Here is a 22480-nt window from a genome sequence, read left to right on the forward strand (position 1 = left end):
GCGGTGGGTGGGCTGGGCACAGCAGCCCCTTGTGTGGCAGCCCTGGGTTCCATGGGCTTTGCTCAGCCCTGCCCCAGCGGGCTGGTCCCCTGGCCCTTGCTGCCTCCTCAGAGAAGGGGGCCTGGCAGGTGCTTCTGCCCCGTGTCCCAGCTGCCTGCGGAGGGAGATGGGCCGTAGCTCTCTGGACAGTGGGCACCTGGTCAGGTCGCTGGAGCTGTCACTGGGGCCTGCTGCCTCGTCCTGCCCTCTGCCTGCATCCTGCCCACTGTGTCCTGCCCAGTGCAGCCCCCGGAGGCTGGCACCGTGCTGGGCTGTGCTCACTCTCCCACCCACCCACTGCCCATCACCAAGCTGCCGAAACTAAAACTGCGGCGTCTTTATTTTCCATTATCTCCGTTACTGCCTGTAATGGGGCTGAGAAGCTGTAATGAAACACCCCTTCTCTTCCGCTGGGCACGGGGTGCTTACACACTCTGGAGGTTGTGGCAATTAACGTTTCTCATTAGGGAAGAGAGAAGGATGCACAAGCGTCCTCATTGTGTCCTGGGGATGATTCAATGCAGACTGGGAGACCTCTCCTTTCACCATTTCCCACTCGTTGTGGCCAGACAAAGGCTGGCGTCTAATTATATTTTCACAATCTGTGCGTATCTTTTAAGAGTCCTGTCAGAAACAAGTATGTCAGCTTTGTTCAGCTTCACTTCAGAGAGCTTTTTAACCTTAGACAGCAGTTTCTAAACATCCCTTCACAGCAGCCCCCATCTATTGTCTGGAGAGCTTCTTTTACAGATAATAATAGGAATCCCTCTATTTTGAAACGCCTTTTCCTCGCTTCTCGGCCTCCCTGCAGATCCAACCCGGCGCTCTGGCTCAGAGCACATGCTGTGCCCAGGCCCCCAGGCTTCCCTTCCCTGAACTATGCTGCTCCAGGGAGGTTCCTGCTGAACTCGGGGGGATGCAGCCCTGGGGGGCCGGACCCTCCCGGGCCTGCCAGCCCGTGTGCCCAGCAGTGCCCAGCCCCTTTGGAGCGACAGCCCCGTGCTGTCAGGAGGGCGGAGTCTGTCACTGTCGGGACCAGGGCAGTATTTTGCTAATTTCTAGTGAGGAGACCTGAGTAAACTTCTGGGGCTAGGGGAGCAGAACAAAAACGTACTGCTTCAGTTTTTAGGTCTTACTCCAGTGCTTTGCTCTCATGGCCCAGGGAGATGGGAGGCCCATCACCTGCCGCCTGCCAGGGAAGGGTGCTGTGTGCTCGAGAGGGGCTTGCACCCCTGGGCTGTGTCGGGAGCGGGCACACACCGACAAATGACTGCCCAGGCGCTGCACACTTCCCCTCGGGGCTGGGAACAAGCTTGTCAGTACTTGGCTGCGGTCCAGCGGCGGCTCCGGTGCTGAAAACTCCCCTGCATGTGAGCAGGGTTAGCTGCTGCCCAAAAGCTCTTGTGCTTATTGCTCCTGACTAATAAGCAACTCCCTGAGATTTCAGTGATGCTCCCCCACTCCCCCCTCCCTCCTGACCCCCGTTCTTCTGTAAAGCCACTGGAAAGACCCCCCAGGGTTTCTGATCACTAGGTAACCAGCACTGAGCCTGGGTTACCTGAGATGGTTGCAGACAGTAGATAAAGATGCAGTGACAGGACAGCAGAAATAGCAGCTGATGACACCTGTTCACTCTTATTAAGCTCCTGGTCCAACACCTTTGAGCAAAAAATGGAAGGTTACAGCAAGCTATGGTGATTGTTCTTTTATTGACATATTAAGCAGGTCTTTTGTTATACATTGTACATGGGAACCCTGTAATAGATAAACTGTGTGCAGTCATGTCCTTCAAGGAAAGCTGTGAGTTTATTGCTAAAAATAACTGGTTTTACCAGCTAAGCATAAATGGGCAGAGACAGGTAAATATTTTTCAAACAAATAAAGGGACAGAAGCAAAGCTATCTTTCTCATACCCTGTCTAGTTTTCCGTGTTCCTACACTTTCTTTCAAATTGTCCCATTTCATTTTAAAAGCTCATTTGTTCATTTTGTTGTAAATATCTTCTCCTTCTTAATTGGGTGCTGAGTCTAATAATCCTGCCTCGGCTTGTTAACTGTACAATAGCAGTCAGAGTTAATGACCCATTAGTGATTAATTCCTTAAACAGCATCTAATTGCTCACTGTAAAACCTTTTCTTAAAACTGGATTAAATCATCTAGATCCTTAACCACTTCTTTACTCTAACTTTGCTAAGGCTATTAGCCTTGCCCTTTCTGAGTGATCTAGTTCTTCTTTTGCCTAAACTGTATTAGCAAGGTAGTATTTTTAGTGTCTATATTTGATTTCTTTGCAACATCTGAAGTTCTAAGGAAGAATAATACTGATAGAAGACTGCCAGTGAAAATGTTAAGAGATTTACTCTTTTGCAATGAGATACTTGCAGACAGGGGATGTTGTTATGCTAACTGTGGCACCTTTTGTGAGAGGTGGGCTTGTAGGACAGGGTTTGTCATTGGTCACACTACTCATGGAAGCATGAAGGGTTTGGGGGGGTGAAGCTGTGAATACTTCTTAGGCTTTTCCCAGGAGTAACATGGTCTTTGCTCAGTGTCCTGACTATGGGTCATCTGGCAAGGGCTGCCCCGAGAGTGTCCTGAGAGGGATTGCTGCATGGAGAGGAAGCCTTGCTGTCTTTCCATGGGTGCAGGTCCCCTCTGCACCTCCCCTCTCAACACAGGGCAAACGACCCCTCACCACCCCTGTTCAAAATCCGGTCAGTGTTCAAGAAAACTAGTGAAGACACCTGACCTATTTAAGCCAAGAAGAGTTTTGATATGGAGTTGAGCTCAGTTGCTTTCCAGTGGAGCTAGACTGGCTCTCTGTGCAGGACTGGCCCTCAGTCCTGGCTGGAGGGGGTCAGCAGAAGTTGTTGTCCCCTATGGCACAGTGGGCCTGCTGTTGTGTTTGCTCCACAGCCATGACAGGTCACAGCCCCAGTGAGAAGAAAACACACAGAGCTCAGTCACAGTTCAAATTTGTGTTAGGAGCTACAGGGGTTGAGGGCAACACTTCATGTCAATGTCTGCAGGTGAGATGGAGAGCTGAAGGATCTTCTTTCCATCTGCCTCAGATACATCTGACAGGGGTTTCAAGTAAGAACATTTAGTTACTGATGAAAAATCTCAAGTATCTGTTCAAAGCTCCTGGCTACAGCTTTCTTCGTTTCAGTCTGTTGGGACATACTATGAAGTCCAAGTCCATCAGGCATTGATTCAAGGGCCTTCCCTTCAGCTAGTGTTTTGGGGCTGGATACTCAGAATCTTTCTTTTGTGCAGTCAGCATCTTCTGTGTCACTGATGCCAAGGTTTATAAACATTGTGACTTCATCAGATTTCTTCAGTAGGTTGCCAATCACAAGCTACCCCTTTACAAAATTAGATTATAGGAGAAAATGGTGGAATAAAACAAATAAAAGGCAGCAGAATGAAAAGCTGGTTAGACCAGCATGCTGGTCACTCTGAGAACTTTACCAGTTTTTCTGGTAGAATGAATATTGTCTCTCCTCTCTCCAAGCATCTCTGTGTTCTGCCAATGCATGATGTGAAATTGGCCGACACTTGGCAGTCATCCCTCTGTCATATGACATTGCTGCCCCCTAAGAACTGTGAAATCAGCTCTGAAAGGTTTGGTTCCGTGTAGAATGCAGTTCAAGTCAGGCAAGACATTCAGGAGACAGTTTAAATTGAGACAGCAGAAATCAGGATGGAGGCAAGAAGAGATAAGAAGTTAAGCCCTGACTACTGGTACAGAAGAGAGTGTTGAGGTAAACTGTGAGGGTACTGACCAGTGCAGGTAGGTCAGACCTACCTCCTTTGGGTCCATCTCAGCAAACAGACAGGTGCAGGGAGCAAAAGATAGGCCTCTGGGTGAAGGAGGGGATGCTAGTTATAAGTGATGCTTTTAAAACGAAGGGCTCTTGCAGAGGATTGGCTCACCAGCAGCTTGTTCTTGCTGAAATGTCTCTGCTGGCTGCACCGTGACCCCAGGCCAGGAGAGCTTGTGGGGCAGGCAAACCTGCAGCTGTTCACGGCTCCACAGGGTACGATGGGCCCGTTGTAAACATGCTCCTCCCCCGTGCCTGACTCTTCACATCCTCAGAAACACCCTTCCAGTTTATTCGGTGCTGTGTCTGTGGGACGGGCGAGTCCCACTCTACACGCGGAGAAACTGAGGCACAGGGCAGCGTGACTTGCCCAGCGCCGGCAGGGACGGCGGGGCTCAGGGCACCCGCCCGGGGGGCAGCCCGGCCCCGCGGCCGCGGCCACCGGCACCGCGGGGTCTCAGGGCACCACCGGGTCTCAGGGCACTGCCGGGTCCCACCGGCACCGCGGGGTCTCAGGGCACCGCCGGGTCTCAGGGCACCGCCGGGTCCCATCGGCACCGCCGGGTCCCCCCGTCGGGGCGGAGGCGGGTCCGGGCTGTAGGGCCCCCCGGCCGGTCCGTGCGCCGAGGCCGCCCCCTGCCGGCGGCGGGCGGAGCTGCCCCGCGGGCTCGGCCCCGGCCCTGCGCGCTGTCCCGGGGGAACCTCCGCTCCCCGGGCACCCTGTGCGGGGCTTGGTCACCCTCACAAAGGGTCTGCCGTGTTCAGGTGTCGCTGGTGTGACGGGACAGCCCTGCCCCTCTGCTGGGAACCCTCCCCTGGCACGCACACACCTCGGCGACACCCCCTGCGCCTTCCCTTCTCCAGGCTGCGCAGCTGCAGCCTTTCCTCGTAGGAGAGACGCTCCAGCCCCTTCACCGTGTTCTGCCGCCCGTTGTTGGGCTCCCTCCAGTTTCTCCATGTCTCTCTTGGATTGGGATGCTCAGAGCTGGACACAGTACAGCTGCGGTGGACTCAGCTGCTCTGCTCTCTGCCTGGCCCGTCGAGCCCTGGGGAGGCAGCGCCAGCTCCCCCTGCTGAAACAACACAGACCAGGGAGCGAGAAGGGGAAGAGCTTTAGTGAAGTAATCAATCTGTTGTTTCACTGTTTCAGGCTGTGGCACAACCTACTTCCATTTTATCAACTCAAATAAAAGTATAAACTCAGCTTTTTTATTAGTACTATTTATTGCGAATGTTGAAATGTCATACAGTTTTGAAGAGATGCACTGATTTAGATAGGTAAGTCATAATTAATTGGAAGACCCTTCCGTGACAATTATATATATATCAAAGCCATTCAAGTGAGAAAATGCAACCTTGAAAATGCAGTAGACAGTTTTGCCATTGCCAAACCATACAAGAATATGTGCATTTAGATATTTTACACAAAGGAAACCTTGTTTACAGAAAAGAGACCTTGTTGATTATCTGATACAATCAAGTGCCTGTGAAATATAGTCTCTTATGGAAAGTATTCAATTTCTTCATGATTTAGAGACCCTTCAGCTCGGTGTGCTCTCTTTCATATTCATAACTTGAAGCAGATAGTCCATCATCTAATAAAAAGAGAAAAATATTCTTTATAGACCAGTCCTGAAAAAAGTAATTTGCTAAGTTAATAAGCCTAATATATATCTGCTCTGTGTATTCACATAACAAACACACTCCTAATAATCTTTCCAAAACAGACCTCATTTGTCTTGGTTAGCATAATAACCAACTGCCAAAGTACGAGGCAAGTCATTCTCCCAAATAATTCTGTCTGCCATCTCATTTATATAGTGTCTCATTAGTGCTAAAAAGCCAAGTCATAGGAACAATTTAAAGCTTATTTTTCAACTTGCTTTTTTGCACTTAGGCCAACTTGTAGGAGACATTTCCCTTCCGGTCTCTAACTGCTTTAACTGTAAGTTATTCACAGAAAAAGGAGCAGGCAAGATCCTCATTTGCCTGGTATTAACTGAAACCAGAAGGAAATAACTCATCCCACATGCAGTCTAACAGAACTGCAGCTCCTCGATGGGACGTGGCCTGGGGACAGCTGTTCTAGCAGCTGACAGTAGGGTTCACAATTCACCTTTTTTTGATGGCATTTCACTGCCTCAAGTTTCCCAGGGAATAGTAGCCTGCTGTAAAGATGATGCCTGATTTCTCCCAGAATCAGTTTCTCTTCCAAATTCCAACACCATGTGGCTGGAAGAGTATTTAATGCCAAGCACAAACTCCCCACAAGTGCTGCCCCATTGAGACCAGGCAGTGCACCTGGCCAAGGCCCGCCAAGGCCCACCAAGGCCAGCAGCTGTGCCCACCATTCCTGCACATAGGCACCATTCCCACTGTTCCTGAACAGCAACACCTTTGCTCCCCCTGGAACAGCAGCACCCTAAACCAAGGTGTTGTCCAACCAAAGTCTGTGCAACATGGAACCCTGCACACCCAGAAAAACCCACAGAATCAAAATCCAAAGGTAATTTATGCTTTCAGATCACTATGTACATGTATGACTGAATTTCACATGTATATTTTATTCATTAAAAAGGCCTCCTTTACTATAAATAACAATTCTGACTATCAGAATGTTTAGGAAATTATCACAGCTCTCAAAAAAAGCAAAGCACATTCCTTTCAGTCTTTCAGGTCTTTCTCACCTGGAAGGCAGATCTCAAAAAGACACACAGCTTAACCTTCAGGTGCTGCATTTCTACTTTCTGAAGCCCAGGAAATACAATACATTGTGACCAGGTATTTGGGCTAAAAAGCAGGAAAGCACAGCTTATGTACTGCTTTCCTAATTAGGTTTTACTTTGAGATGGAGACAAAGTAATCACTGAATGCTGGAAGTGAAAGGTTCTGTGGCAAAATGAGGTTCTGTAGGTTTGTCCTATACATTGGTCACATGAAATACATTATTTTTTTTTACTAAACATTGGAGAAATCTGTGTATTTAAAGCAATAATGCCATTATTCCACTTACATGCTCAATGTCAGATCACAAGAACATGGATGTTAACTTAGGGTAAAAGCACACACACGGCCATGATTCAACTCTTCAGGGGCAACTTTCCACCTTCCTAAGAACGACTTATTACCAGATACTTTTAGAAGTCAAAATATTTCCCTCTTTACATAAGATAATGGAATTTGTTCACCTAATTTGATCACAAAGATGCACGCTGCAGAGCTGAAGATGAGATAGTTTCCTTTCTATACAGTATTAATCACAGTTATCATAAGCATCACTGTCGTAAAGCCATAGCCAGAAAGCAACCTATGGACAGTGCTCGTATCAGTGGTCCAAGGGACTTAAATCATGGCTTAACTTAATGGGTAGTTTTTAAACCCATATGCAAGTAAAAGTATTTGCTGACTTCACTGCACCAGCATTTCTGAAGTTAGCCCAGGAATATTAATTACATCATACTGCAGTAGGATAGGGGGAGAAAAAGAATAATCTTCCCATTAATGTCTTTAAGGGAGTGTCTTGATTTTTTTTTTCTATTTTATTGTTACCCAAAGAATCCTGCAGCTGTATCACCATCACCGGACCCACATTCTGTAATTTACTTTAGGTCATCTAGACCCTGATTACCTTCTGTAAAACCTCACTGATACCCTTCCGAGTGATTTTCCAAAAGAACAGGGGAGAATCCGTTACCTTGTGAAATAATGATGGTGAGTACTTTGTCTCAGGGGAAGAGGTGGGTCCTGGGCATACATTACAGCTCAGCAGTAGCCACAGACTCATTTTGTAAGACCACAAATGGCCACAGTAGTGGGCCAGCAGGTGGGGGAAAAGACTTGCATGGGACCAAGACAAAGCTGGCAACGGGGAAGCTCCTTCATGACAGCAGAGCAGCAGCTGAGGGAGACGATCCACATGATGTGGCTTCCAACACTACAGGCTTTGCCTTTTTCCAGCCCTCCATACCCACCCCTGTTTTCCACACCAGCTTGGTTTTGCTGGGTTAACACAGTACCTGGCTCTGTATTGTTGTCACCTGAGCATGAACTGCTAGAAGAGAATGGAAAGAACCAGCAACTGCAGGGGAACCCAGACACTGACCTCTGCTGAGTGCTTGCTGAGTTTATGCCCAGTAGCTAATTAATTCATAAAAAATACAGTCTGTGAGTGAGAATCTATAATCAAGAGTAAAGACTTACATTACTGGATGGCTAGTACACAAGATGCATTTCTGCTACTTTTCTGGACAATCCACAAGTTAGAGGCAGCTGATATGCCACTGCAAAATGAAGCTTAAATATATGGAGTGGTTTTACAGGTTTTCTCTTACTTACATCTTTCCAGCTGCTATTGTCATCTGCCTCCCAAGTGCTCCTGGTGTACCAGGGAAGCCCGCCTTTTAAAATGTGAGCACTTTTATTTTCATTCCCTTCCAGCAGCCGTAGCAAGTATTTTGAGATCTCTTCCCACTGCAGATAGTCTTCCAGCTGCTTGATATTTTCAGGTAGTGCTGCAAACGGTGTCTTGTTTCCTTCTTCATAAACGTAAGGAAAATCTCCAGTGCTCTTTTTCCCCATTAAGTGTCCTGTAACAACAATGACGGTAGCGTGAAAATAACAAAACCAGGCAGAGATCTGATAGTTCAAACATCAGGTGGAAGTTGTTAGAGCACAGAGGGAAGGGGTTAGATGATGTCAAAGCTGAAGCACAACTGGGACTGGAGATTTTGGCAGTGCTGCAATTAATTTTCTCTGCCTCTTACGCTACGTTGTCAGAGAAAACGTGGCTGAGAAGGGGGCAGAGGTGACCAAGCCTTTTGCCTGGAGCTAGAGAGAGGCAGCCGGTAAGATTCCCTGGACTAAGCAGGGGATGGGGAAGCTCTAAGTTTCAGACCTTCCCTGCCGTGGCACGGAAGGCGCGGCGGCGGCTCCCGGAGAGCCCCGGCCCGGCGGGACCGGGCAGCGCCCGTCGGGGCCGCGCTCGCCCCGCGCCCGGCAGGACGAGACCCGCGGGGCAGCCGCGCGGGAGCGGCGGGGAGCCCGGCACCGGGCGGGCGCAGCCCGGTCCTCCGAGCCGCTGTCCGGGAGGCACGGAGCGCCGTCGGGCCGGCGCGGGCGGGCCGGACACTTACCCACAGCCCAGTGGCTGCCGCGGGGGTAGATCTTGGTGAGCGCGGGGGACCCGCCGGGCTGCAGCGGGGCCGCCCCGCCCTGCGCCGCCAGCAGCGCCAGCGCCAGCAGCGGCAGCGCCCCGGGCCGCCGCGGGCCGCCCCTCATCCTGCCGCTGCCGCCCTGCGCTGCGGGACGGCTCCGGCTCCGTCTGGGCGAGGCGCTGCCTCCGCCGCCCATTTATACGGAGCCGGGACGGGCTGCCTGCCGAGCTCCCGCGCCTGGCGCCTCCCGACGGGGCTGCGGCCGCCCCCGGCCCCCCGGGCCTCCTCCGCGGGGGGGGGGGGCGCTGCCGGCAGCCCCGGCCCCTCGCCCGCCCCCCGCCCCGGCGGGTCCCGGCGGGGGGAGCGGGGCTGCCGACCCCGGGGCTCAGCCCGCCCCTCGCCGGGCTGCCCCCCGCCTGCCGCCCGAACCCCAGCTCTGCTCTGGAGAAGGTGCCATTAGAACGAATGGGTCTTCTCTCCAGAGCGCATGAGGGTGCTCGCGGGGGTGGGTCCCTGCCCTAGGCTTCGGTAACTGAACAGGTTGAAATTTTTTTTACAAGAGCTTATGGAAAAAAAGAAAAAGCTCCAGCATCTTTTAAGCAGGAGGAGTGAGTGCCAAACAGCCAAACTCAAAACTCAACATCACTTGGAGCTCATTGAAACAGAAGATCTGCAGAGCTTTTAATTTCCAATATCACATACATTTACTGTGCTGCTGACAGTAACATGAGCCATCGATAAGATTTTCTTCTTCTTCCCTTGCACAGAGACCCTGTGACCTTTCCAGCAGTCTAGGGCACCTGGAACTGTCCAACCTTTTAATAGTCAATGGATGAAAAGAATTCCGTCCTGGAGAGGCAGTGCAGAGGAGAGGGTGGATGAATCACTGGAGACACTGGAGGGCTGTGAGGGCCATGAAGAACTGTGGTTCTGATTCTGTGTTTCTCTGATTCTGTGGTTCCAAGCACTTGGAAGGTTTAAACACATTCAACTTCAGGCCTGTCAGTGGTTTCACTGAAGTGCAGGGGGGAATTTTGGGGGGCTACATTGAGCCCTGAGGTGCTGTTTGTCCCAGGGCAGAACAGAGACAGGGAGGGAGTCATGTGGAACTGGTACAGTTCATGGGATGCTTTTGCTGTCTAGAGAGCTACACCAGGAATAGGATACATGGTTACCAGAGCTGACTGGGAGGGACTTGCCAGGTCCTACAGCTAACTCAGCACAACTGGAAGCGAACTGTGCCCCATGGAAGCTACCGTAATTATGGGGAAAACTATCTAGTACAATCCCTTTTGAAGTCAATTGTGTATCCTACTGTATGAGCCAAATTATTCCCTTGTTTCGTCTTAGCTTAGTGCATCTTCTTTTACTGATTAATGTGATTCATTCTTTTATTTTGGTTATTAATTATGCATTCTTGTTTAATTTACAATAGTGTTCTCCTGCCTCAGTCCTCAGTTTCACAGCACAGCTACAGACAAGATGTGCTCTGTGCTGCGTGACAGCTGATCAGACACAATGCTGCCATCCCTGGGAAATTCTGATTGTTCATGGTAATTCAAGGCAGGAAACTGAAAATGCAGGAAACTGTCCATTTCCAGAAAAACAAACCCAAAGCACAATATTTGGCTTTCCTAAGCTACAGGGTCTGCCGAGGGAGCCTGCTGGCTGTCCTGGCCTGTGCTGTGAGCAAGCTTTGGCTAGTGATGGCCAAAGGACAGTGACTCAGTGCACTCACAAATGATAGCAAACAAAGAAACCTTTCTCATCTTTTGTATGTATTTGTTACACTACATCTTCAGCCTTCACACTAAATCTCACTCTGCACTGCCTTGAGCGACTTGCTATTTGAGATTCTTCCTTATACGCTTCCATTTTTAAACCTTGTATTACTGACTTAATGAAAGTTTAAATTAGTTTGCCCTTTAGGTGGCTAAAGTTACAGAGAAAAATACTGAGAGTAGATAAAATTTGCGTTTGAATTTTCTTTTTAATAAGGATTAGCTTTTTGAGTGCAGGGGTGTTTTTGCCAAGAAAACCATGTTTTCAGGGTTTCATCATACAAGAAATTAAAAAAACCTGTTTAACTCTTCCAAACAATCAAACTGGGTTATTTGAATCAAACCACCACCAAAAACTCTCTGGGGATTTTCTCTTTTCCTGGAAGACAATAAATGTCCCCAAACTAAAGCAACCCTAAAAGCCTGTTTCTCTCTTTTAGTTTTACCTTTGCTTTTATACTGACAACCACCATGAGAGCCTTCTCTCTTCACTGAGTATGTTCAATGGAATTTTATTCTTACAGTTCCCAAAAGAAAGAGACTCCAGTAAGATCTTTAATCCCATAATTTGCACCTATGTCTTGATTCATGCACAGACAGAACGGACACCCACAGTCATGGACCTGGCACACTGATCTCTCAGCAGGCTCCACACGTGTCTGAGGGGAGTGCTCGAGGCAGGCTTGTCTTTTCCCAAGGCAGCCTGGGCTGCACGACTTCCCAGAATCTATTGCATGACTTGTAATGTGTGCCGGACACATCACAAACTCTGCTTTGCTTGTCTGCAGGATATAGATGGGCTTTTTTCTCCCTGGTGAGATGCTTACGAGACTTTGAGGATCGAAACATCTACCAGGACGTTCTTATTCTCTCCCTCTGTCAGAATGACTGGCCATCAGTTTTGCAACCAAAACCGACCAGCGCCGGGGGGCTGGGGTAAGTGACCCCCTCCTTCGGCCTCGCCGCCGCTTCCTCAGCCCTGCTGAGGCCCCAGCCCTTTGAATGCATCCGTGCATTATTAGCATTTATTTATTTACTTGTTCTTAAGGACAAAAAAAGTAATATGGATTTATTCTAATTCTTGGTCTTATTAATCTTTTCAGAAAAATAATATTTTGATAATACGCAGAAATAATGTACAGGATCCCTCACAACAGAAAAGGGTCCGGGTACAACAAATACATTTTATCAACCGTGAGTGACTCTTTATTGGAGACAACCTTTCTTTCTTAAAGAAGAAATCCAATAACAGATTTGTGTTTGAACATCAGGAAGCAGCTCCCTTCATTTTAAAATACCATTCTACTTCTCATATATTCCATGGCAAAGAGAACTATTGTTGCACTCCATGGCAGGAAAACATTATTGGGTTTTAAATGCTTCTACCACAATAACACTCTTTGTTTCCTTTACGTTTTAGACAACTGTGATTGTTCTATCAGCAAAGCAGATTGTATGGAAATAAAAAGAGATAAAAGAAAAATGGTGTGTGCCTTTCATCATTTTCTTTGTAGTGATCCTGACGTTAGAGACAGCTATAATATATGTAGAGAACAAACAATGGCTTAAGCGTATCAGCAGTGTAATAACAGGGTGCTATCACCAAGGAATACTTTGTAAATGTTGAAGATGCTGCCCGGACTAATCTCCAGTGCTCCAGAGCTGTGGCCTGGCCAGGCATTCTGCAAACAGCCTGAAAACCGACTCTTTGCAGTAACAGTTCCCTGAAGAACTGAAGACATTTTTCAGTAGAGCTCCACTTTACAGAGGCTGAATAATACGACATAATAAACATTTATTTAATAAGGCACATATTTGATAGTGTTTGTGCTGCATGTTAGGAAGCCCTGTGCCTGGGCAGCGAAAGCTTCTCTAAATGGATTCCTCACTGCACATGGAGCGAGTGCCAGCGTGCGGCTCCAGCCAGCACAGGCGGGGGTTTGGGTTTTGTGGTGGAGAGGTTCTGTATTTTGGGAATTTAAATGGGAAGCACTTCCGTTCTCGGCACTGGTGAGGCTGCACCTTGGGCACTGTGTCCAGTTTTGGGGACCACAGTATAAGACATTGAGGTGCTGGAGTGAGTAGAGAGAAGGACAAGGAAGCTGGTGAAGGGTCTTGAGGAGAACTCTTTTGAAGAGCAGCTGAGGGAGCTGGGCCTGTTTTGTCTGGAAAAAAGGAGGCTGAGGGGAGATCTTACTGCTCTCTACAACGACCTGAAAGGAGGCTGTAGAGAGGCAAATGCCAGTCTCTTCTCCTAAGGAACAAGCAGTAGGATGAGGAAATGGTCTCAAGGGGAGGCTTAGGCTGGATATTAGGAAAAAATTCCTCACAGAAAGGGTCATCAGGCCCTGGCACAGGCTGCCCGGGGAAGCGGTGGAGTCACCATCCCTGGAGATGCTGAAAAGTCACAGACATAGAATCTTAGAATCACAGAATCTTAGAATCATGAAGGTGGGAAGGGACCTTAAAGATCATCCAGTTCCAACCCCCCTGCCATGAGCAGGGAACCCCACCACTACATCAGGTTGCACAAAACCTTGTCCAACCCGGCCTCAAAAACCTCCAGGGATGGGGCACCAACAGCCTCCCTGGGCAGGAACACGCTTTAGCAGTGGACTTGGCAGAGGCAGGTTAATGGTTGGACCTGCTTATCTTACAGGTCTTTTCCAACCAAACGATTCTACGAGTCTGGATCTGCAGGAGCCGCTGGTGGCCGTACAGAGCCATTCCCAGCCCAGTCCTCCTGGGGCAGAGACTGCTCCGAAGACACCGGCGGTCCCGGGGCAGCGCTCCCGGGCTGCGAGCGACAGGCACCGGGCTGCTGCCGCGCCTGCGGCTGCGGCGGGCGCTGCGGGGCGGGCAGGGCTCCCGCCCGGCGGCGGCGGGAGGGCGAGGGGCGGGAGGGCGAGAGGCGGGAAGGGCGAGGGGCGGGAATGCCGAGAGGCGGGAAGGCGAGGGGCGGGAATGCCGAGAGGCGGGAATGCCGAGGGAGCTGGGTGGCCGCTGGGTGCCGGCCCCAGCATCTGCCAGCCTGCTAGTTTGCGACTAAATCTGTGGAAAATAAGCATCGGGGGAAATGTAAACCTGCAAGTTTCGTTGCCCAAATGTCACTTTCTTCCACATGTAATTGCTGATGCCAGATTTATAAACGCCGTCTGTGCTGGAGAAAACAGCGCTGAGGAGCCTGCATGGCACGAGCACAGGTGGTGAGCAGAGAAACAGCAGGACAGGGGCAGGTGACGGGAAGGACAGGCCCTCGGCTGGCCCCAGACTCCCGTCTGCAGCCCCACAGCCAGCAGGAAGGTCCCTTGGCAGCCGGGAGACACCAGGGCCAGCCCCCAGCCCGGGCTCCCACAGCTGCTGCTTGTGGAGCTCCAACACATGCACACAGCTTCAGAGTTCAGGTGATGGGCACGTCCACGTAAGCTTTCCATACACCTACACGTAGACAGAGACTACATCCAGCACCCGCAAATACAGTTTCTGCTGATGGCACGTTCACACACAAATGACAGAGAAGCGGAGCTGGTTCAATATACAAAAGTAGTGTACTGGAGCATAAAGGATGACAGAAAAGATGAAATACACTTATTTAAGCCAAGCTGCATAGCAGAGAGACATTGAATTTCTGTCACGTGGGTGGCTTGTGTTTTGTTTGCTTTTAGCCCCTAAGATGTCACAAGAAACATGGATAAAATCCATTCACGCAAAGAAAAACGTCCTTTTCATCACTATTGCTTGCTATCTTGATTAAACATGAGAGAAATGACTTGCTAGCAAGGCTTAAACTGGAGCTGTCTCTCCAGTTACTCCATGTACTCCCTTTATCTCTGCCAGGGCAGGCAGCATTGTCTCCCTGGCAGATGCCCAGCAGCCAGGACAGGAACCCCTCCAGTGCTGCCCTGCCAGAAGGGCTGTGGGAGCTGACGGTCTCCCAGCAAGCAGAGCTGGGGCTGCCCCACACAACCCCTGCCCCTGGGACCCCCACATCAAACACCACAGCACTGGGCAGAGAGACGTGGAGGGGAAGGAGCAAAGCCAACCTCCTGCTCAGCACTCTCCTGCCAGCAGAGCTGTGCTTGTGTCTGTGGGGACCTGCCCCTGCCCTCACCTGTGCCGCAGCTCGGGGGTCCCCACGATGCCCGGTCACTCTCTGCATGGTGCTGGGTGCATGGGGCAGAGCTGTGACAAGGCAGGAGGCCAGAAAGAAAAAGCAAAGAGCTTCAACCAGAGCCTGAACTCCTGCTCCCAGCTCTCCAGTTAAAAACATACTGCTTGTGCCTCCAGCATCTTAGCTTCCTCAAAAAAAGAAATCTTCCAGAGGCCTTGCTAGGATGGAGGCATTTGCTTTAAAATGCTCTCTGCTTTTCTCCAGTGAGAGTCCTTCATGCCATCACCCACGCTAGCTGTCCTTCCAGGGAGTATTGATGGCTAAACAGCACGCGAGCTGAGAAGTTACCACAGCTTCCATGATCAATGCAGCTAATGACAGCAGATCTGCCAGTTGTATCTGTGATCTGGCCTGACCTCACAGGGAAGCTGCAGCTTTCTTTGAAGAAAAAAGTTGTATTTGTAGACAATGGAAAGCACCTTGAGGCATCAAATACATGGGATCTTAACTCACTTTTTATTAGTTATCCCTGGCCTATACCAAGGCCAAGTTTGTTTGTTTGTTTTTTACTGAGCATGAACCTGCATATTTAGATGTTATCCTTGCATTTTCTTCCTAATGCCTGTTTCCTCAACAAAAGACTAAATTCCCATGATGTGTTGAATTTGTCATTTGGGTTATGTCCAAAATCCCACTCCCTAAGTTAGAGCTGGCTGTGATTGCACTGGGGTAGGAATAAATCCTCATTTCAGCACTACTGGGGTGGGAAGGTAAACAAACAAACAAACAAACAAATAAATTTCTGTAAATCTTACTACAGATGCACTGTCTCCAAAAATACAATTATTTTTTCTTAGCTGTGGTGGCACACTTTCAGGAAGACTGCATTAAGGATACCTAAATTATCCTGACATGTCATTTACTCTACTCAATTTTATTTCTACACAATCTGACACAAAGTAAGACATGAAAAGTGCTTAGCAGGACACAAAAGAAGTAATATTAGTTGGAAAAATTCAGCAGTTGCCTGCCTTTCAGCACTAGCTGCTACAACAGAAGTAGTGCCGTTATTGTATAACAGTATATTTTTGTAGAAGTAAGGGATCACAGGAGGAACAACACTCTGTAGGAAAAAAACATCATGCTGTTTCTTATGAAAGCTACAAAACCCAAGCAAGCAAGGAAAACAAGTTCTGCTTTGCTGAAGGTACAACACTGACATTTGAAGCCTGGAGAAAAATCCAGAATTTCATATAAGACTGTTATCAGGTATGTTTAAAAGATGAAAAATCAAATTTATGTTTCATACTGTTCAGGTACCATGTGATAGGAGAGAACAATACATTCTCAAACTCGAGTAGGAGTTATGTCTTCCCCTTACAGGTAATATTGCTGAAGCACACTACTGTGCTATTCATTCAGTCCTCTGCAAGTGTTTAATAAAGCCCCAATCTATTTGTCAGGCTTGTTTTACAGCTTGGAAGATAAAGGCAGAATAGTTAAGAGCCTGGGTTCTGGAAACACACATGGTCCCTAAAAAACAGGCCTCTCAAAGTCAGTCCATTGGGGCTTTTGTCCCTGCACCACAAAGGAGCAAGTTTCAAATTTAGGGAAAAAGCTCCAAGGTTCCACGTCTCCATTCTTAATCAGAAAGAAAGACCCTTTCCTGTCTATGCTGTCAGCCGTATCTAGACAACTTGGGCTAAGTCTGACTGAACCCCTGCAGCTCTCCACCTGATCCAGCCCACAGGCTGCGTGCTTACACGTGCCGAGACAGTTGGTGTGGCTGTGGGAAGACAGGGCACTGAGAGAGGTTAAAAATAATCCAGCCCAACAAACTGACAACCAGGAGGGGGAAAGCAGGTCCAGATGCAGTACCACCTAAGGAAGAGCCCAGAGCAGGTCCAGAAGCTGTGCCACAGCTGCTTTGGCACAGGCAGTGTCCTCCCCACAAGCAAAGGCTAAGGGGGAAGCAGCATTGACTGAATATGCTGATAGGTGGGTAACCAACAGCCCAAGGCTTTACTCATCAGTTGTACAGTTTATTTAGACAAGACAAAAGCTCACACAGCTTTGTAACTATATACAGAAATGAAAACACCTGAAACATATCAATTTTTTCCCCTGTATTTTTAACTTGGAAAAGTGGCTGGGTTTTGATGGTGGTTCTTAGGATTCACGTTTCAGGAGGACATATGCTCCCATTACTGCCAGAAGAGCATACTGCAAAAGGAAAAGAGAACAAAGACTGATCATAGTTTCTTTTCACAGAAGCTCTAAAAGTACAAATTGTTCAATGTGTGCCCTCTCCCACACTACACCTTCCAGATGAGCACACAACTACAGCCATCTTCCTACAGACTTACAGGAATAGTTTAGTGTGATCATATTCATCATAAATAGGCATCATGACTGTATACACTTAAACTTATTACATTCCTATAAATGACACGTTTTCAAATTATTACAAATCACAGAATTGTCATGGCTGGAAAAGACCTCAAGGATGACCAAGCTCAACTGTCCACCAGACAAGCTCAAATGAGCAAGAAAACACAGCTCCTTGTACATGAGGTGCCAAACCACACACATCTTTCTTTCCAATGTCTATTCTTATCTGCAAGATTCTTACTATCTTTACTTGCTATTTTTCAGTTTTACGTTCAGGCATTGGAACTATCAGTCTACATACCTTGAATTTTGGGTAGTCATTCATGATGATCGTTACCATTCCAACATAAGGCAAAAATCTGTGATTGACAAAACAGAGGAATGCAAAATTAACCCTCAAATATTACTTGGAAATGTTTGATGTCACTCAGTCTTAAATATTTTAGTGCAAAATAATAATATCACTAATGAAAATCTGAATGGGAAATAAAATTTATTATTTTTGTTCCTTAGATAAACCAAGCTATTTGAGAAAAATCTTAAGAGATTTTATCTCACCTGGGCAGGGAACAAAGTCAGAAGCTCAAACCTTGCACAAAATTTCTGTGAAACATGGAAATTATTTCCTAGTAATTTTGAGCAACTACAAGAGTAAGTTGGTTAAAATTGTACTTCATGGTAAATTATTTGTTAAATGTGCCATTTTTTGGAAAAATTAATTTTCACTCTCTCCACACCAGTAAGATGTCTACAGAAAGTAACTTCTTCAGGTAATTTGTTTTTTAATTATAATTTTATTTAAGAAATTAAAAAATACTGTACCACATCTAGTCTGTACCAACAGCAGAACTGGTTTTAAGTTCTAAATTCTCCTCTATTTAATTGCAAAGAACACAGATGTTTTGCATTACTTACCCTCTTGCTCTTCCAACAACATCCTTCTTCTCTAACCAGTTCTGACCTTCTTTGTACAAGCCTCTATCATCAACTTCATTATTATCACCTTTAGTCAGAAATTTGATGTTCCCATTTTCTCTAGAAGGCAACAAGGTGATAAACTAAATATCGCTTCAATTAAAAACCTCAATTAACATCTACAAAGCACAACGACGATGAAAAGCGCTAGAAGATTAGATAACAATGTTTACTTCCAGTCCTGCTTATTTAACCAAACACCATAAAATCATTAACACTGCAGACTTTACTGACAGTCAATAGACTTGAACAAGAAATGTTACACAAACCACTCCCAGATTGTCATTTGCCATGTCATTACACAACGGACATGAAAGGGATATTGTCCATCCAGAGCAGGCATTAAACTTACTCAACAAAAGCACTATGTGCCTACCTAGAAAAATACCAAACAAACCCTAACCCTCTGCATTTTCAACAGAACAGAAATTTAACTCTGAAATATTGAATAATACTCTGCAGTTGGTTTGTCTTTTTCTTTCCTTTTTTACAAATTGTGGAATCAGGTCCTGTGAAGTCATCACACATTAGAGAATTAATTTCACTGAATTTAAATTACAAGTTTCAGATGAGACAGACCCTAAAGATCTTCCTTTAGAATGCTTTAGGTAATTTTAAGTTATATATGTTTAACTCTTAGTAATAATATTTATGTCAAAATAAAGCTTTGTCCTTCTTCTGATGGAAATAAATTTGAAGAACCTCTAAAGCAGCTGCAAATCTTCACCAAATTCGGCATTTTGCCACTAACATTGCAATACAGTTCTAAGGTCACTCAACCTTCATCTTCTTTTCTAGATCTGCTTTCAGAAGTAGCTATTTCTCATAACCAAAGCCCCAGTTCTACAGCAGCCAGCAGACTCTGCTCCCACACAAGTGGGTGCTGCTGCAAAACGCATGTGTGCAGCTGGTGTCACTGCTGTCCCCTTGGGCACAGGTCTGCCTGCTCCCAACCCCAGCAGCTCAAGCCAGGGTCTCCAGAAGTGTTGCCACAGAACCAGGGACAAATGTGGATCACATCCTAGAGAGAAGTTTCACCCCACAGTTCCTCCTCACTCTCCTCCTCACAGAACACTACCACATTAAAATGTAACTGAAAGTCACAGTGAAAGAAACTGTACTTAGAAACAAGGAAAACGCCAAGTTGCATTACTTTTCATGTATTTTGATTACTCTGTGAACTATTGGAATGTCTCTGCCTTCAACTTTAAAAACAACTATTTCACCAGCTCTGATTGGGTCATCGTGGAAATTCGTTAAGAACAAGAGGTCTCCTCTGTGAAAAGCTGGTTCCATGCTGCCACTGCAAACAAACAGAGAAACAGAGCTTATTAGTGGCATGGTAAATGCAAGAAGCACCATCAAAACAAAGAACATTTAATTCTTACAGATAAACTCACAAATTTCACTGCCATCTGTAGCTTCCCCTGTTCCATAACACTGTTTATCACAACCCAAACCTCAGCAGGTCCCAAGGTCCACAGGAGACTCCTGCACTGCCTCCCTGCAAGCAAGCAGCTGCACAGCACCTCACAGCACTGCAGCTGCTGCAGGACCAGAATGAGCCATTCTGGTTCAGAAAATCAATCCATTAGTGAAAAGCCAAACAAGGTTTCCCAGGACAATGGCAAGTACTTCTCCACATAGAAGGAGTTTAACTGACGGGAGCAAGAGCTGTGCTTACATCAGTGACTACTATCAATGACCATCCGTGCCTTTTCTCAGCCATAGTACCTCTGGGTAATAAGCTTTAAGGTAGGATTCCAGATCTCAGAACTAATAACAGGGACAACACCTATTAAAATACTGTTATTCACTGCATACATTCCTTGCTTACACACATTCAGTTCCTGTAAGGCTGACCCTTCCATCAGCACGTGTTTCACTTCATGTAGAGGATGGGCTCTTTACACACCTGAAGCAAGACACCACCGCGAGAGAAGCAACACACAAGTATAATGTACTCATAAAGGGAGTTTTACTGTAATACAGTTTTAAAATAAGTATATAGATGGTAAAAAACCCAACAAACTATTAAATACTATAAAAATCTATTAACAAATAGACTGTAAAGCACTCAATGGCTTCAGGAAGAGCAACACATTTACTGATTTTCTTTGGGAGACACAACAAGAGCTTCACAGGCTTCCATGTACTTCTATTACAACAGAATTTTTTTTTTTGAATCCTAACACCTATCCAGGAATTAATATCCTTGGTAGCAAAATATATGCGTGTGCAAGTAATCTTAAGTAGTAGTTTGTCTATTAATTAAGCAAACAGATTTTTGAAGGTTGCAAACATCTACTGTTTCTACCAGCTTCAGTGGAAACTGTGCTGCAGCTAGGGAAGCAGTGTTTGCCAGGTGTGCAAAACCAGCAAGAAGAAAAGATGTGGTTGGGGGGTACTTGGAGGAGGTGAGATTTCAAGCTCCAAATTTACCCCAGGTGTAAGGGGAGGAGAAAAAGGCCAGAGCAGTGATTGGCCTTGAAGAGGCCAAAGCCTCTGGACTTACCTGAGCACCACGACAATGGGGCTCTCGCTGCCCGTGACGACGATCAGCCCCTTCCAGATCATCAGCGCAGAGGAGACGATCATGGCAAAATTTAAGACTTGGTAATATAGCTGTAAGAAACAAGAACAGGGATTTTAAAAGTTACTGTGTTGCATCAAGAAGCACAACACGGAATTTCAAGCCAAATCCACCACTGAAACACAATCCAGGCACAAGGACTGTTCTGCTACCGTCACATTCCAGCAGAATCCTCCTGGAACAGACTGCCCTATGGGCAACCCAACCATGCACCCTCCTGAGCAGTGTTAACCCTTTGTGTGCTTCAGTCTTGGCTTATCACATCTGTGCAGTGCTCCCCTTTGGTAGTGCTAGGAGCCAGAGAACTTGCTAGCAAGGACTTCCAAAATACAGGAAGCTACATAGCAAATGATCAGATCTGTTTTGATCACACATCCCTAACTCCCACCTGAGCTCCTAAGTATTCAAAACACACATAAGAAATGCTGTAAGATGAGTAATAGCAAGGTTTGTAGTTTGAACAGTCGGTTTTGTTTAAGAGGAGCCGTGGGAGTACAAGTGAGATGGCACAGGATCCTCCTGCTGTTGTCAGACAGACACTTCTTACAGGGGAAAAGACTGTACAGATTTTACTAACTTTGTGCCCCCCAAACCCCACTGCTTCCCCAGCTGTTACAGCAGCGGATACACTTTCTTCACACCACTTCCTTCTTTTTTTGCCCCTTACCCGCACAGGAAGATGCTCTGGCGTGAGATGACCCTGCCCATCTCCATTAGGGCAAACAAGCCCCGCCCGGGCAGCAGGGCTGGAACCAGGAGATGTTTAGGGTCCCTTCCAACCCAGCCCATGCTGGGGTTTGTCCTGTGGCTCCCTGCTGTAAAACGCAGAACCAGAAACTCCCAGACCATCCTTCTAGTTCGAACATACCCGCGCTGGGATGTTCAGGCGCACGACCCACTTAAATCAGCCTTGCTCAAGCGCCAGAATCTGCTCTGACGTGTTTTCTTTTTTAGAAATGATTGATAAAAGATACAAAACCAAAGCCAAACCCTCAACCAAGGAGCTTCCCCAGCCCGGAGGCCAGCAGGGCTGTCCCAGGGCTGAGCCGTCCCTCCCCGCCGGCTCTCCGCCGCTCGCACGGCACGGGCAGCCGCCCCGCCGGGCTCGGGGAGCTCAGCTCCGCTCCGCCCGCCGCCGCGCCCGCAGCCCGGCCGCTACCGGCCGCTACCTGCCGCTTGTTCATGCGCCGCAGGTCCCCGAACAGATCCATGGCGCACCAGCCCGGGCGGGCGGCTCCTCCGAGCGGCAGGGAAGACGCGGCGCCCCGAGCCCCGGCGGCAGCCTCTGGCTGCAGCTACAGCCCCGGGGAAGGAACGGCGGCCGGGGCAGCCCCGCTGCTCCTCGGGACTTGTAGTTTCCCTCCTCCCTCCGCCCGCTGACCAGCAGGGGGATCTCGGCGGGATGAACTACGACGTCCAATATGCACCGCGCCCAAGGGTCCTGGCGGCGAGGCCCCTCGCCTGCTGCCCCTGCCCGTGCTCCACCAATTTGCTGCCCGAGGGCGTCTCTCGGTGGACGCCCAGATGCCCCGATACTCCCGAGTGAGCCAAACTCGTCCGCGGAGCAGCAGAACGGCGGCACCGGCTTCCGGAGCCAGCCGCTCTGGGTCAGG

At 47.9% G+C, this 22480-nt stretch overlaps 2 protein-coding genes across 4 annotated transcripts; both read right to left on the reverse strand.

The window, feature by feature from the left end:
• Nucleotides 1-5066: 5066 nt before the first annotated feature.
• Nucleotides 5067-9148, reverse strand: GRP (gastrin releasing peptide). Its single transcript, XM_051642785.1, has 3 exons — nucleotides 8996-9148; nucleotides 8199-8449; nucleotides 5067-5458 (listed from the first exon to the last, which is right to left on the reverse strand). Exons 1-3 carry the CDS (start codon nucleotides 9138-9140, stop codon nucleotides 5405-5407), a joined length of 450 nt encoding a protein of 149 aa, XP_051498745.1. The 5' UTR covers nucleotides 9141-9148; the 3' UTR covers nucleotides 5067-5404.
• A 7781-nt stretch (nucleotides 9149-16929) lies between these two features.
• On the reverse strand, nucleotides 16930-22186 carry SEC11C (SEC11 homolog C, signal peptidase complex subunit). Of its 3 annotated transcripts, XM_051643255.1 has the most exons (7): nucleotides 22037-22186; nucleotides 21535-21682; nucleotides 20790-20899; nucleotides 19428-19577; nucleotides 18215-18334; nucleotides 17601-17658; nucleotides 16930-17131 (listed from the first exon to the last, which is right to left on the reverse strand). In XM_051643255.1, exons 3-7 carry the CDS (start codon nucleotides 20870-20872, stop codon nucleotides 17078-17080), a joined length of 465 nt encoding a protein of 154 aa, XP_051499215.1. In that variant the 5' UTR covers nucleotides 20873-20899; nucleotides 21535-21682; nucleotides 22037-22186; the 3' UTR covers nucleotides 16930-17077. The 3 variants fall into 3 exon arrangements, with proteins under 3 accessions (XP_051499215.1, XP_051499216.1, XP_051499214.1); XM_051643256.1 differs by lacking the exon at nucleotides 21535-21682 and having other exon boundaries at nucleotides 18215-18332; nucleotides 19501-19577; XM_051643254.1 differs by lacking the exon at nucleotides 21535-21682.
• Between the last annotated feature and the right edge of the window lie 294 nt (nucleotides 22187-22480).

Source organism: Apus apus, chromosome Z (assembly GCF_020740795.1).
Source record: "Apus apus isolate bApuApu2 chromosome Z, bApuApu2.pri.cur, whole genome shotgun sequence".
NCBI classification, from domain to species: Eukaryota; Metazoa; Chordata; class Aves; order Apodiformes; family Apodidae; genus Apus; species Apus apus.

Coding starts and splice junctions, on each gene's coding strand:
- GRP (XM_051642785.1), bottom strand. CDS start 9,140: ATGAGGGGCGGCCCGCGGCGGCCCGGGGCGCTGCCGCTGCTGGCGCTG. Junction 8,450..8,995: donor CGGCAGCCACTGGGCTGTGG/GTAAGTGTCCGG, acceptor TTGTTGTTACAG/GACACTTAATGGGGAAAAAG. Junction 5,459..8,198: donor ACAATAGCAGCTGGAAAGAT/GTAAGTAAGAGA, acceptor TCTTTTTATTAG/ATGATGGACTATCTGCTTCA.
- SEC11C (XM_051643254.1), bottom strand. CDS start 22,078: ATGGATCTGTTCGGGGACCTGCGGCGCATGAACAAGCGGCAG. Junction 20,900..22,036: donor GGCGCATGAACAAGCGGCAG/GTAGCGGCCGGT, acceptor TGTTTCTTACAG/CTATATTACCAAGTCTTAAA. Junction 19,578..20,789: donor CCCATTGTCGTGGTGCTCAG/GTAAGTCCAGAG, acceptor GTTTGTTTGCAG/TGGCAGCATGGAACCAGCTT.